At 40.3% G+C, this 16,135-nt stretch overlaps 1 protein-coding gene across 1 annotated transcript; it reads right to left on the reverse strand.

Moving 5' to 3' along the window:
* Positions 1-7,789, reverse strand: LOC146645635 (PAN2-PAN3 deadenylation complex catalytic subunit PAN2-like). Its single transcript, XM_085393411.1, has 22 exons — positions 7,462-7,789; positions 7,199-7,368; positions 6,993-7,110; positions 6,794-6,871; positions 6,461-6,716; positions 6,031-6,319; positions 5,759-5,855; positions 5,521-5,631; positions 5,270-5,389; positions 5,048-5,176; positions 4,735-4,934; positions 4,467-4,609; positions 4,182-4,288; positions 3,987-4,085; positions 3,761-3,889; positions 3,367-3,504; positions 3,220-3,279; positions 2,881-3,129; positions 2,593-2,736; positions 2,315-2,494; positions 2,110-2,203; positions 1-1,777 (listed from the first exon to the last, which is right to left on the reverse strand). The coding sequence occupies exons 1-22, from the start codon at positions 7,726-7,728 to the stop codon at positions 1,593-1,595; spliced, it is 3,363 nt and encodes a 1,120-aa protein (XP_085249537.1). The 5' UTR covers positions 7,729-7,789; the 3' UTR covers positions 1-1,592.
* Between the last annotated feature and the right edge of the window lie 8,346 nt (positions 7,790-16,135).

The raw sequence follows: 16,135 nt of genomic DNA on the forward strand, positions 1-16,135 counted from the left end.
AGGACATTTTTTTCCCCAAAAAATGTTACATGTGTCATTTATAGAAGAGAAATAACAGCTTTTGAAAAATTAAAAATCGATCTGAATTCTGAGAAACCTAAAAAAATAAAAATAAAAATCCAGCTGTAAAATGAACAGTGCAACAGATTTCACAGAAGCTGGTGAAACAAACAAACTAAATTCATTGTGGTTGGAATCTGTTTTAATCAAGATTTGCATGGATTCATGCACATTCTCCACTTCCTGGTATCAAACAACAAACATTTTACAGTTGTTACACCCCAGCCCAGGGAAAACTGGCGTGCAACAGAAGAAAAATAAAAATAAGGAGAAATGCCCCCACACTCCCTGCTCTCAAGGAAGACGAACCAACAAAAAACAGCTACCACGGATTTCACAACAGCCTGTCAATTTATCAAGTCCCAAAAGGTAGCAGGCGTCAGGGTGAGCATGGCCAAAACAACAAACAAAAACTCTAGAAATGAAATGCAGCTGGCTTACCTTCACAGAAAACCCCAAACGAAAATTACAGGTGTCTTACCTGCCTCCCTAACCAAAAACAGGAGAAAAGGTTCCCAAAGAAAAATGGCTTCTCACCCCTACAGCTACCAAGTAAGACAAAGTATCGACAACTATTTACATCTATATACAACAAACTATTTACAACACAGGGGGAGATCGCAACAATCCATCCATCCATTCGCTACCGCTTATCCTTTTCAGGGTCGCGGGGGGTGCTGGAGCCAATCCCAGCTGTCATAGGGCGAGAGGCAGGGTACACCCTGGACAGGTCGCCAGTCTGTCGCAGGGCTAACACACAAGGACAGACAACCATTCATACTCACATTCACACCTAGTGGCAATTTGGATTATCCGATTAACCTATCCCCACAAACTGCAAGTCTTTGGACGGTGGGAGGAAACCGGAGTACCCGGAGGGAACCCACGCAGACACAGGGAAAACATGCAAACTCCACACAGAAAGACCCGGCCTGATGGTGGAATTGAACTCAGGACCTTCTTGCTGTGCGGCAACAGTGCTAACCACCGTGCCACCGTGCTGCCCACAACAGCAACAATGACAAACTGAAATATAGGGCTTAAATACATAGAGGGAGCTATCAGGGAACAACAGGAGGGAAACACAGCTGGGGCAAATCAGAACTGACGAGACAAGGAAGCGTAAACTGAACACACTGAGATAAGACAGACCTTCAAAGTAAAGCAGGAAACACATAACAGTCACGCCTAAACAAAACACTGACAACATTGGATTGTAACACAGTGCTCAGGATGACTTCATTTACATGCAACAATTTTGTTTTTTTCTTTTAAAGAAAAAAAAAAAGGTTCAAATTCATATTTTGAATGATCACTTTCCCCCCTGTAAACCTCTCTGAAATAAAAAGCTTATATTTAGATATGATAAAAACAACTGAGTCACTGACTCAAAGCAAATAACTATAAAATATGATACAAAATAAGCAGCCCGAGCATCTTCAGGTCATGGTGTTGCTCACAGTCCCATCACAGAGGGAAGCACAGCAGCACCCGTGGATGGAAGGAGAGTGCATTCAGTCCACTCAGACGGACTATCTCATGTCCGAATCCGGGACTTTCCAGTTCAGCTGGAAGCCTTTGTCGTAGACTTCGTAGAGCACCTTCATCACGTAATGATTCCCTCCTTCCTGATACAGCTCCAGGTACTTCCTGTAAAGCTTCAGGGCTGTGCATGAGTCCTCCGTGCTGTCGTGGGTTTCTCCCTGGATGTTGAGGCCTGTGGACATGAAAAAAAGGTCAGGAATGATTAAAATGAAAGTGTTAAGCTTCAGATTACAGTGTGGATATGAGGAATTGACACGTACGCTTTAGTGCATGAACTCAAAAAAGCCTCTAAATACTTTGTTGTTCAGATTTAATTCCAAGATGAGTTTGATGACAACTAAAACATCATGAACTATACTGACTTCGGTAATATGAGCGGATTATCCAGTTTACATATTTGGATCCTAATCCCTCTCACTGTAATAATGTGATTTAATTCGATTAAAGACTCATATTTGGATTATTTGGATTAGATTTTTGTTTTTTTTGTTTCTACTAACTTACCAAGAAAATACCAAGCAAGGAATTTCAGAGAAATCATCCTCTTGTAGGGCAATCGGAAGAGGTGCACGGTGTCGATAACTTGATCTTTGGGAACCTTAAGAAACAGAAAATAAAAAAAATTAAAATCAAAGCACATCTATAAAAAAAATCACATCTTGAAACTATTTGAACTAATTTGAAATTTAAAACTGATGAAATAACGTACCACTAAATTAATGACACGAAAGTCATTCTGCAGGCCGTGGCCGACGAAGCGAACTCCTGCATCGATGAGGAAGCGTAGCTTCAGGTAGGTCGACTTCAGCGTGGTCACGTGCTTAGAGGATACTGTGGCATCCAGGTCTCCAGGTTCGATTCCAGAGTATTTTGTCAAATAGTCGACCACCTGGAAGAACAAATTGACAAGTTAGCGGGTGGATCCTTGAAACATTATATATTCATTCTTTTAGGTCATCGTGGTCTTTTCTCTCTGCAGCTTCTCACCTGCTCCTGAGTGGAGATGTAGTCATCGATGAAGGGGACCCCCTCGTTGGGCCCCTGACCCCTCACACAGGTGATCCTGGCCACAGACATCTGACTGGGCGTGATGGTCGATTTGGTGCCGTCACTATGCAGCACTGCTTCCTCCTGCAAACGCACACATTCAGGGGTCAAATTTGTTTTAAATACTTGAGTCAGATTAGCTGAACTACTGAAAATATGTATTAGGAATATTTAAAATTGTTTTCGATCCTATATTATAATAAATGATGGTATCATAGCCAGACTTACCTCACTGAGTTTTACAAACTCAGCGTCCAGCCCCACCAGGTCACCAGCCTGCGGCATCTCACTGACTGTGAGTGGGATGAAAGTGGCGTCTGTCTTGCTCTGCTTCTGAGTCCGATATAAGTCGGATTTGACTTCAGACTGATTGTGCTGAAACTCACTGCAGAGGTCGTATTTGGTGTGGTAGTTTCTCTTGGCGTAACACAGGATGGCTGGCACTTTCCAGCTCACATCAAACTGTGCAGCCTCAGTCTGAAAACAAAAGGAGAAACATTTTTAAATGACTGCACACATTAAAGTTAGCATGAATAAACAAGCAGGAATCTTATCTAGGATCCTTACCTGCTCAATCGGCTCAATGAGGAAGTCATTGAAGAGGTACCACTGCTGGCGAGAGACTCCCTGAAATAATAAAATCATTTTGAATGTTAAAAATGAAACTTTTTGTAGTCAGCAGATGTCAAATTTTCTTATCTAAGCGTCACTCACCTCTTTTCTTTGATGGTAGGTCTCACCCACTTTGATGTGTGCGACCATATTACCACCCGCGCCAGCGTCCAGGATGTGCGGCACCGTGGCCACCAAGTCATACAGAGAAGCTCCCTCCGCCTGTTCAGCAGCACTTAACTAGTAACAGAAAGTGCAAATAATTGTAAGATAAACTTTTTTATTTCACAACAGTTGAGAAATTCATGTGTTACAGAAACAAAAACACTAAAACCAACCTATAGTTCAATATCTACAGATTAGTGTAATAATGTTTTAAAAATATTGCTCCTGGAAATATGGTTTTAATCTTGAAGTGAAATTTTAACTTGGTGATGAAAAGTTACTCAATTATTTCTTCAAGTGCAAAGATCAGCTGAAAATCTAAAGTCCTCACCTCCTCGCCCTCAGGCCAGCTGCTGATCTCCAGTCTCTGACTTTTGCTGAGGGACATCTTGAGAGTGGCGGGGATCCACACGTGACGCTGATCCTGATCTGTCTTCTGCATGGATTTGTTGAAGGCGTACTATAAAAACAGAAACATGGGCAATCATGTAAATAATGAACAGATAAATCATTACTTTCTTTTAACTGTATTTAAACACGGTGAATCAGTGGCTTACCTTGGCCTGAACCTTCCAGAATTCAGCCTCTTTGCTGCTGTTCACCTCACAGTTTATCACCAAAACATCTGGGAGACGTCGAATGTTGCGTGTCTGCACCTACAGTGTAACACAAAGAAATGATTACCCTGCACAACAGGTAACAACCAACCATAAATGAATTGTCATTATGAGTGAATGAAAGCTGTAACTCACTGTGGGCTGATACTTGTCACAGTTTCCACACCATGTGTGAGATCTCTGCTGCAGGCAGATGCTTTTCTTCAGGATCTCAGCAAAGTCGTGCTCCTTTATTCTTTCTCCTGAAGTGTCAAAGTACAATGAATATCAGTGTATACATCAAATCAAGCAGATATTTCCCTCTGCTCATTCAAAAACTAAATTAATTCAAACCATTATGTAATCATTAATAGTTCAAGTTTCAAAGACAGAGTAATTCACAGTCACAGATATCCATGCTCTCAGTGCTCTCAGACTCACCTTGAGAGTTGGGGTAATGCATGTTGAACAGCAACATGAGGGAGGAGTAGACTGTTTCTATGCCACAGAGACACAGGCTGCGGTTCTCAACTTCAGAACAAAACAGCTCTCTAATGACAGAGTCGCCAGGGGAGCCCAGAGAACTGCAACACAAACACAAATCACAGTTTCAGAAACCAGAAGGAAAACTCTGCATTTATAAACAAACATAATGATAAGACTGGGACAGTGTCCAGTAAGAATGCAGGTCAACAACGATGTGTTTTACCTGCTCCTGGTCGTCCTGTAGGCCCGTGGATCCTCCTGCTCCTGTGTCTCCTGGAAGAGCTGGTAGAGGATGAAGTGATTCCATCTCTGGATTAAGCGACCTAGCTCGACTGTTCCTGTCGTCTCCTCACAGTTTGAGAGGATCAGGCCCATCTCTTTGGCTTCAGGGACGTTTCGAAGTGCTCTGAGGAAGTTGCTGGCCTTAAGGAAGAAGACATTAGAGGTTACTTTGGGCAGTCACAACAAAATGAGATTTCAAAGTAAGAGCCTTGCAATCCCCAACAGATTGAAAACAAAGAAAGAAAGAAACTTACCTGACATGGATCTCCTTGTGACAAATCCAACATGTGGAAGAGGAAGCCGAGTTCACAAGCCAAACAAAACTCCTTGTGGCACAAATGATTCTGAACAAGGCAGCGAACTGGCTCCAGGAAGTATAACACCTAAGATGCAAACATAAAAGACCCATGGAACATTTGACAAATTGTCTCATATTAAAAATTAAATGTACACATTGTGAACCTTCAGCTTCTTACCTGGATCATGCAGTTACAGTAGGCGTTGGGAATCTGCGGCTCCAGGCCAGCAAACAACGTCCTGTTGTAATGTTTGAAGTCAAAATCTTCCCGTCCACGTTTAGAGTATTTAATTGTCACCTGAAGCACAACAAACACATCTTCGTCACATGTTTGGGAAATCAAAGCTTGTAGCAACACTCTAGAAATTGTTACATCTTAAAATTAACTGTATCTCTATGAACACCAGGGTGAAACGTAGCAAGTCCAACCTTTCTGTACTTTTCGGGAACAGTGTGAAGGAGCGGCTCTTCATCACTCTCTGTTGGAGATTCAGGGATGTGGTTGTAATAACCAGGTGACCCTTCTTTATTTGCAGGGACCTGCAAACAACAAACAGGGAAAAAAAACTTAAAATACACCACGTGGAGATGGGTTTAACTTTTTTTGTAAATTTATTACAATATTGTAAAAATTACAGTTTAAAACAGCAATAAGTTTTTTACATACCTGGTTACAGAGGCAGGCGGAAGGATTTTCCACAAAACTGTTGAAGCCAACAGTTTCAATAGTTTGTGGGATTTCTGGGTCCATCCCAGGAGCCCACCTGTTGAAAAGAAACATGTTTTAGATGGAAACCTTTAATGGGAACTACGTGAGACTAACCATTTATATCAACTGGGGAAGACTCGACATTATCTTACAAACTTTTATTGAATCTGAAAACAATATTTATGAACGCTCTAATGCAAACTCTTCAGTCTCGTTAGTGATTGTGTTACCTTGAGCTGGGTGTAGCCTGGGCAGTGGGGATGGGAGAGCAGGGCTGCAGGTTATGATTCCAGGCCAGCTGAGGCTGTGCATCCACAACGCAGGGCTCTCTGGAGTAGACGTTAAACATAACGTCCCGAGTATCGGACCAGAGACGCACACATCCCCCCGAATCTCCAAAGGCTAAGGCTTGTTTGCTGGATGAGACCTCAAAACTTGTGAGAAAGTGGCCGTTTGTGTTGACGTGGAAAATATCCGCCATGTTGGCGAGGCCAGTGGGCTCACAGAACTGACACTCACCTGGAAAAAGACACAGAATGCAGGCAGTTATAGCAAAGCCACAAATCACACAAAGAAATTGTGTGTCACATTTATTGGCCAAACATAGTAAGACTATGCTACAGAAAACTGGACTAAAGAATCCTGAAGCCAGCTTCATACCTGTCTGTGAGATGATTGCGAGCCGTGACGTGTAGGTAGGAAGGAAGCGCACGAAGAAAGGATCCACATGCACCCAAAGGGGGGTTGCAGCTCGCATCATGCGGAGGTCATACACCATCAGGAAACGTTCATTCAGCCCTCGGCTGGAGAACCCACTCACAGCCAAAAGGTTTCCGTGAACATCAAAGTCTGACAGGCCGCCAGGAAATGCGTCAAACTTTTGTGTCCTAAATGTGCGTAAGTCTCGAAGGGTCACCTGTTATCAGCAGAGGGTCAGTGTTAGAGAGATATAAACCAAACCTCATCAAACTGATCCAATCAGGTGATACTTACTTTGCCAGAAGGGTGCCCAAAGACGAAGAAACGATTGGTCTGACGCATTATTGTCACTCCAGGTGCCTCCACTCTGAACTGAAAGGACAATCAAGACAGCAGACAGTCAGACACTCGCTGTGAAGTCAGTTGTATGATGTGCCAGTGGTGTAAGCATAGATAGTTGTGGATTTTGATAAACATAAGCCTGGTGTCTTACTTTTTGAGTTTCTTGAAGTGTGTTCATGTCAATTTCAACCACATAGTTTTGTAATCCCCCCATGAGCAGCATGTTATCAGTCATGAGGAGACTGTGCATATCAGCTCCTTCTTCCATCCTGCAAAGCACCAAAAATGGCCATTAATTCAATAACATAAGGAATAATTTCACAGCTTCAGGTCATCAACAGTCAATGTAACACTTACCGATAATCAAACATGACGAGGCCTCCACGAGTGTAACATCTGAGGTTGCACTCAGAAAGGAACAGCATGCCTGTGTCCAAACTCTGTATGTGTCTGATGGCATCAGTTGCGTGCACTTGGAAAGAAGAGTAGTGTGCCATCGTAGGTCCAAGGAAGGATTTTACATGACCCTAAGAGAAGGGCACAAATATTATTACAGAGTGCAACGTTTAAGGTGAATGTAGAAGAAACAAACTCTGCTGAAGCATCATTTTGGCTCTTACCGTGTAGTTTCCCATCCAGAGCATTTCCCGCTGCAGGTCAAAATGTGTTGCAGTGACGGGGATGCCAGCTTCTGAAACTTTACTGTGCAGCTCAGAAAAAATCCCCTTCCTTACGTGCACAGGCTCAGGAACGGTCACAGCCAGCTCCTGTGTGTACACTCCCACGTCTTGGTGGAGGTTTGGATTCAGATATGAGTTCATGGAGGGCTCCAGTCCCCCAGGAGTCCACTGAGGAGACCAGTGAGGAGTCCAGTGAAGAGAGTTCATAGTCCTATGATGGTTGGCCCAGTATTCACCTAATCTTGTGCTGAGAGCTTCAAAAATCTTCTTCAGCTAAATCAGCCTGCAGAGGAACTGGAACTTCTGTAAATAGTAGTACTTGCAGGTTTAATCCCAATCTCTTGAAATGCAGAAAACTGGAGTCCAGATCTAAAGTCTGATGGATAGAGCCACGTATTTAACCTCCACTGGGATTCAAGGCGGTCCTAAGAGTCGTTGACTGTCCCTGCATTAAACGTTAGGCTCACAGGTTTCAGGGTCTGAATCAAGGTCAGTGCGGCTGAGTTTACATGAATACAGGTGTGAATTCTTTGGGAGACGTGGGCATCGTGTCATCATTAAGCCCACATTAAGGTGTCAGAGGGGGGTCGACCCAGTTTTTGCCTGAGCGTATTGTTTCTGAATTGCACCAAGATAATGAGTTTGATCAGACTGGGAGGACCTCGTTTAGCACGCTTAATCCACACCTTGATTAACAGCCGTCGTCAACAGGTCGTCAAAAGCACCAAATTCCTTGATGTCCGAGATGCACCAGATGTTGAGTTTGATTCTTCTGAGCTTCTCCAACAAATTTGCTGCATGTTGGACAACAGTTATGTTACACATATTGTAACAAACTAACCATGATTTAATCAATTAAATGGTCCTTTAGCGTGACTGTTGTTAAAATTCACTGGATTAATGTCAGAGTTCAGTCTTGATCCTGTGTATCCAGGTAGTTGTTGTTCTGAAGTGGTGATCAAAAAGTTGTGGAAATGGATCCATATAGATGAAAAACATTATCATCAGTGGTGAATTCAACATTTCAGTAACAATTAAAATAAAAATTGACTGGATTAATCTCAGAGTTCAACATTGATTAAATGAAATTAAAGTTTTAAACTTTACAGGCTTTATTTTCTCATCCACTTAATGAAAAATACAACTTTTGGTTTAGTCCTAGCTGAAACCATATAATCCAAATTTGATGCTCTCATTGGTTGAGTCAGTTTAATTGAAGCTAATAGTTGACTGTTGATTAAAGATAGTTTCAGCTATTGTCTGTTATCTGTTTCAGTGGTATTGATTAACCTTGGAATGGTGATTGTTTGGTTTTAATTAACAAAGGACCATCAGCACTTATCCAAACTGCATTTGTGTGAATAAAATAAATGACAACCAACATTCAAAAACACAAAAATGAGCACTTTTATTGATTTCATCATGTTCCTGTTTCCATCAGCTTATTCAACAAACTAGCTATAACAAGTTTATGATCTTACAATAAAGACACTTAAGTCATTTTCCTCAGCCTGTGCTTTTCTGAGTCAACTTCCTGTTTCATGTTTGACCCACTCACCTGTGTCACAGCAATAGAACATGAAAATTTAAGCTTTTTAACTTTTTTAGCAAAGAATTTAACTCAGGAAAATAAACCCTGCCTTAATTCAGCTTTTAACATGTTTAGTGTTACTAACAAAGAAAAGATCCACAGACATGATTTGGGCCGAAACAAAAGAAAAACTCTTTTATGGGGCAGGCTTGTTGGAGACCAGGCGGGGCTCATTTATGATTCACACCTTGATACCAGCTTGAAACCTGTGACCCTAAAAACAAAGACAAGCTCAACGACTCTCAGGACCACACCAACCATAAAATTAAACAACAGTTTGTCCCAATTTTTGGAAAACATCTTTTGCTTCTGGAGTAAAATAAAACAAATACTATAAAGATTAGTTTGAGTTTCAAACACAATTTGTCTAAATGTTGAAAAAGCCTGAATATTTAAATACTGTTTAAGTCTTCTTTGATCTTTTATTTCACAGTCTGACTTACACTGCAGCTGCCATCTTGTTGCCCTCCAGGAAAAATAAAATACATAAATTTGTATTACATGAACATTGCCAAGTCATTTACTGGCTAATAACTTATATTTATCAATTACATTTAGTACATTTAGGATCTCTGAAGGGTAACATCCTCTAGTGTCTCAAAAATGTTTTTACTTGCTGGTTTGACACAACCTGAGCTGTGATCTGATGAATGTTAACATTCAGTTCAACCTTTGTCCCATTTATCTACATTATATTTCATCCATATGCACAATGAAACAAATTGTTTATACTTTTCTCATTTTACTCAGCTTTTCAATCAGGTCCCAATCAGATATTCTTTCATTGATGTTTTGAATATGAGAGAGGGATCGAAATAATAATGATCGAAAGGTTGCGCTCCCGCTCTGTCTCTCTGTTTCTGCTCATCAGGAATAATTCTGATCAGTTATGGAACAGCAAAACTGAGCTGAACTTGTCGATCTTGCATTCACTGTAATGTACGGTTATGTTGGTTGTTGCTGTAGTTTCCCTGCTTTGTTGTTCTCTTCTTGCATGTTTTTCCCCTGGCAGGTGATCCAGTTAATTTTAGTGTCTTTTCTCTCTGTTCCATCTATTTTCTTTCCATCTCCTTTGTGGAGCCTCTTCCCAACTTCTCTCGTCTATTGAAACTGTTGGCTTCAACAGTTTTGTGGAAAATCCTTCCGCCTGCCTCTGTAACCAGGTATGTAAAAAACTTGTTTCTCTTTTAAACTGTCATTTTTACAATATTGTAATAAATTTACAAAAAAAGTTAAACCCATCTCCACGTGGTGTATTTTAAGTTTTTTTCCCTGTTTGTTGTTTGCAGGTCCCTGCAAATAAAGAAGGGTCACCTGGTTATTACAACCACATCCCTGAATCTCCAACAGAGAGTGATGAAGAGCCGCTCCTTCACACTGTTCCCGAAAAGTACAGAAAGGTTGGACTTGTTATGTTTCACCCTGGTGTTCATAGAGATACAGTTAAATATGATATGTAACAATTTCTAGAGTGTTGCTACAAGCTTTGATTTCCAAAACATGTGACGAAGATGTGTTTGTTGTGCTTCAGGTGACAATTAAATACTCTAAACGTGGACAAGAAGATTTTGACTTCAAACATTACAACAGGACGTTGTTTGCTGGCCTGGAGCCGCAGATTCCCAACGCCTACTGTAACTGCATGATCCAGGTAAGAAGCTGAAGGTTCACAATGTGTACATTTAATTTTTAATATGAGACAATTTGTCAAATGTTCCATGGGTCTTTTATGTTTGCATCTTAGGTGTTATACTTCCTGGAGCCAGTTCGCTGCCTTGTTCAGAATCATTTGTGCCACAAGGAGTTTTGTTTGGCTTGTGAACTCGGCTTCCTCTTCCACATGTTGGATTTGTCACAAGGAGATCCATGTCAGGTAAGTTTCTTTCTTTCTTTGTTTTCAATCTGTTGGGGATTGCAAGGCTCTTACTTTGAAATCTCATTTTGTTGTGACTGCCCAAAGTAACCTCTAATGTCTTCTTCCTTAACAGTAGCATCCCCAGGCTTCTACCTTTCTACCTTTAAAACCCGGAGAGCAGCCAAATGGCTGGTAGGCTTTTAGCTAAGCTTTAGCTTCAGCCAAGTGGAAGCTAAATTGGCTAGTCATTCATATGTATATTAGGTTGTTACCTGGGAATTCTGGAGGGAGGGGAGTGGGGGTTTGAGTGGATTGAGGAATTTCCCCGCGAATCTTGTTGACTGTGCCGAGGATGGTGGTTTTCCGTCTAAGAAGTTTTTGCGCAAGTGAAAGCGATGTGAAAAAATTGTCCGTGGTAACATTTCTGCCCTTGTCTACTCCTCTAAGAGTCGTTGACTGTTCCTGCATTAAACGTTAGGCTCACAGGTTTCAGGGTCTGAATCAAGGTGAGTGCGGCTGAGTTTACATGAATACAGGTGTGAATTCTTTGGGAGACGTGGGCATCGTGTCATCATTAAGCCCACATTAAGGTGTCAGAGGGGGGTCGACCCAGTTTTTGCCTGAGCGTATTGTTTCTGAATTGCACCAAGATAATGAGTTTGATCAGACTGGGAGGACCTCGTTTAGCACGCTTAATCCACACCTTGATTAACAGCCGTCGTCAACAGGTCGTCAAAAGCACCAAATTCCTTGATGTCCGAGATGCACCAGATGTTGAGTTTGATTCTTCTGAGCTTCTCCAACAAATTTGCTGCATGTTGGACAACAGTTATGTTACACATATTGTAACAAACTAACCATGATTTAATCAATTAAATGGTCCTTTAGCGTGACTGTTGTTAAAATTTACTGGATTAATGTCAGAGTTCAGTCTTGATCCTGTGTATCCAGGTAGTTGTTGTTCTGAAGTGGTGATCAAAAAGTTGTGGAAATGGATCCATATAGATGAAAAACATTATCATCAGTGGTGAATTCAACATTTCAGTAACAATTAAAATAAAAATTGACTGGATTAATCTCAGAGTTCAACATTGATTAAATGAAATTAAAGTTTTAAACTTTACAGGCTTTATTTTCTCATCCACTTAATGAAAAATACAACTTTTGGTTTAGTCCTAGCTGAAACCATATAATCCAAATTTGATGCTCTCATTGGTTGAGTCAGTTTAATTGAAGCTAATAGTTGACTGTTGATTAAAGATAGTTTCAGCTATTGTCTGTTATCTGTTTCAGTGGTATTGATTAACCTTGGAATGGTGATTGTTTGGTTTTAATTAACAAAGGACCATCAGCACTTATCCAAACTGCATTTGTGTGAATAAAATAAATGACAACCAACATTCAAAAACACAAAAATGAGCACTTTTATTGATTTCATCATGTTCCTGTTTCCATCAGTTTATTCAACAAACTAGCTATAACAAGTTTATGATCTTACAATAAAGACACTTAAGTCATTTTCCTCAGCCTGTGCTTTTCTGAGTCAACTTCCTGTTTCATGTTTGACCCACTCACCTGTGTCACAGCAATAGAACATGAAAATTTAAGCTTTTTAACTTTTTTAGCAAAGAATTTAACTCAGGAAAATAAACCCTGCCTTAATTCAGCTTTTAACATGTTTAGTGTTACTAACAAAGAAAAGATCCACAGACATGATTTGGGCCGAAACAAAAGAAAAAGTCTTTTATGGGGCAGGCTTGTTGGAGACCAGGCGGGGCTCATTTATGATTCACACCTTGATACCAGCTTGAAACCTGTGACCCTAAAAACAAAGACAAGCTCAACGACTCTCAGGACCACACCAACCATAAAATTAAACAACAGTTTGTCCCAATTTTTGGAAAACATCTTTTGCTTCTGGAGTAAAATAAAACAAATACTATAAAGATTAGTTTGAGTTTCAAACACAATTTGTCTAAATGTTGAAAAAGCCTGAATATTTAAATACTGTTTAAGTCTTCTTTGATCTTTTATTTCACAGTCTGACTTACACTGCAGCTGCCATCTTGTTGCCCTCCAGGAAAAATAAAATACATAAATTTGTATTACATGAACATTGCCAAGTCATTTACTGGCTAATAACTTATATTTATCAATTACATTTAGTACATTTAGGACCTCTGAAGGGTAACATCCTCTAGTGTCTCAAAAATGTTTTTACTTGCTGGTTTGACACAACCTGAGCTGTGATCTGATGAATGTTAACATTCAGTTCAACCTTTATCCCATTTATCTACATTATATTTCATCCATATGCACAATGAAACAAATTGTTTATACATTTCTCATTTTACTCAGCTTTTCAATCAGGTCCCAATCAGATATTCTTTCATTGATGTTTTGAATATGAGAGAGGGATCGAAATAATAATGATCGAAAGGTTGTGCTCCCGCTCTGTCTCTCTGTTTCTGCTCATCAGGAATAATTCTGATCAGTTATGGAACAGCAAAACTGAGCTGAACTTGTCGATCTTGCATTCACTGTAATGTACGGTTATGTTGGTGGTTGCTGTAGTTTCCCTGCTTTGTTGTTCTCTTCTTGCATGTTTTTCCTCTGGCAGGTGATCCAGTTAATTTTAGTGTCTTTTCTCTCTGTTCCATCTATTTTCTTTCCATCTCCTTTGTGGAGCCTCTTCCCAACTTCTCTCGTCTTTCTCTTCCTTGTCCACCGATCTAAAACATGTTTCTTTTCAACAGGTGGGCTTCTGGGATGGACCCAGAAATCCCACAAACTATTGAAACTGTTGGCTTCAACAGTTTTGTGGAAAATCCTTCCGCCTGCCTCTGTAACCAGGTATGTAAAAAACTTGTTTCTCTTTTAAACTGTCATTTTTACAATATTGTAATAAATTTACAAAAAAGTTAAACCCATCTCCACGTGGTGTATTTTAAGTTTTTTTCCCTGTTTGTTGTTTGCAGGTCCCTGCAAATAAAGAAGGGTCACCTGTTTATTACAACCACATCCCTGAATCTCTAACAGAGAGTGATGAAGAGCCGCTCCTTCACACTGTTCCCGAAAAGTACAGAAAGGTTGGACTTGTTATGTTTCACCCTGGTGTTCACAGAGATACAGTTAAATATGATATGTAACAATTTCTAGAGTGTTGCTACAAGCTTTGATTTCCAAAACATGTGACGAAGATGTGTTTGTTGTGCTTCAGGTGACAATTAAATACTCTAAACGTGGACAGGAAGATTTTGACTTCAAACATTACAACAGGACGTTGTTTGCTGGCCTGGAGCCGCAGATTCCCAACGCCTACTGTAACTGCATGATCCAGGTAAGAAGCTGAAGGTTCACAATGTGTACATTTAATTTTTAATATGAGACAATTTGTCAAATGTTCCATGGGTCTTTTATGTTTGCATCTTAGGTGTTATACTTCCTGGAGCCAGTTCGCTGCCTTGTTCAGAATCATTTGTGCCACAAGGAGTTTTGTTTGGCTTGTGAACTCGGCTTCCTCTTCCACATGTTGGATTTGTCACAAGGAGATCCATGTCAGGTAAGTTTCTTTCTTTCTTTGTTTTCAATCTGTTGGGGATTGCAAGGCTCTTACTTTGAAATCTCATTTTGTTGTGACTGCCCAAAGTAACCTCTAATGTCTTCTTCCTTAACAGTAGCATCCCCAGGCTTCTACCTTTCTACCTTTAAAACCCGGAGAGCAGCCAAATGGCTGGTAGGCTTTTAGCTAAGCTTTAGCTTCAGCCAAGTGGAAGCTAAATTGGCTAGTCATTCATATGTATATTAGGTTGTTACCTGGGAATTCTGGAGGGAGGGGAGTGGGGGTTTGAGTGGATTGAGGAATTTCCCTGCGAATCTTGTTGACTGTGCCGAGGATGGTGGTTTTCCGTCTAAGAAGTTTTTGCGCAAGTGAAAGCGATGTGAAAAAATTGTCCGTGGTAACATTTCTGCCCTTGTCTACTCCTCTAAGAGTCGTTGACTGTTCCTGCATTAAACGTTAGGCTCACAGGTTTCAGGGTCTGAATCAAGGTGAGTGCGGCTGAGTTTACATGAATACAGGTGTGAATTCTTTGGGAGACGTGGGCATCGTGTCATCATTAAGCCCACATTAAGGTGTCAGAGGGGGGTCGACCCAGTTTTTGCCTGAGCGTATTGTTTCTGAATTGCACCAAGATAATGAGTTTGATCAGACTGGGAGGACCTCGTTTAGCACGCTTAATCCACACCTTGATTAACAGCCGTCGTCAACAGGTCGTCAAAAGCACCAAATTCCTTGATGTCCGAGATGCACCAGATGTTGAGTTTGATTCTTCTGAGCTTCTCCAACAAATTTGCTGCATGTTGGACAACAGTTATGTTACACATATTGTAACAAACTAACCATGATTTAATCAATTAAATGGTCCTTTAGCGTGACTGTTGTTAAAATTCACTGGATTAATGTCAGAGTTCAGTCTTGATCCTGTGTATCCAGGTAGTTGTTGTTCTGAAGTGGTGATCAAAAAGTTGTGGAAATGGATCCATATAGATGAAAAACATTATCATCAGTGGTGAATTCAACATTTCAGTAACAATTAAAATAAAAATTGACTGGATTAATCTCAGAGTTCAACATTGATTAAATGAAATTAAAGTTTTAAACTTTACAGGCTTTATTTTCTCATCCACTTAATGAAAAATACAACTTTTGGTTTAGTCCTAGCTGAAACCATATAATCCAAATTTGATGCCCTCATTGGTTGAGTCAGTTTAATTGAAGCTAATAGTTGACTGTTGATTAAAGATAGTTTCAGCTATTGTCTGTTATCTGTTTCAGTGGTATTGATTAACCTTGGAATGGTGATTGTTTGGTTTTAATTAACAAAGGACCATCAGCACTTATCCAAACTGCATTTGTGTGAATAAAATAAATGACAACCAACATTCAAAAACACAAAAATGAGCACTTTTATTGATTTCATCATGTTCCTGTTTCCATCAGTTTATTCAACAAACTAGCTATAACAAGTTTATGATCTTACAATAAAGACACTTAAGTCATTTTCCTCAGCCTGTGCTTTTCTGGGTCAACTTCCTGTTTCATGTTTGACCCACTCACCTGTGTCACAGCAATAGAACATGAAAATTTAAGCTTTTTAACTTTTTTA

The sequence above is a fragment of the Rhamphochromis longiceps genome, linkage group LG20, assembly GCF_057381845.1.
Source record: "Rhamphochromis longiceps isolate RC_006_pf linkage group LG20, R_longiceps_female_GT1.1, whole genome shotgun sequence".
NCBI lineage: Eukaryota > Metazoa > Chordata > Actinopteri > Cichliformes > Cichlidae > Rhamphochromis > Rhamphochromis longiceps.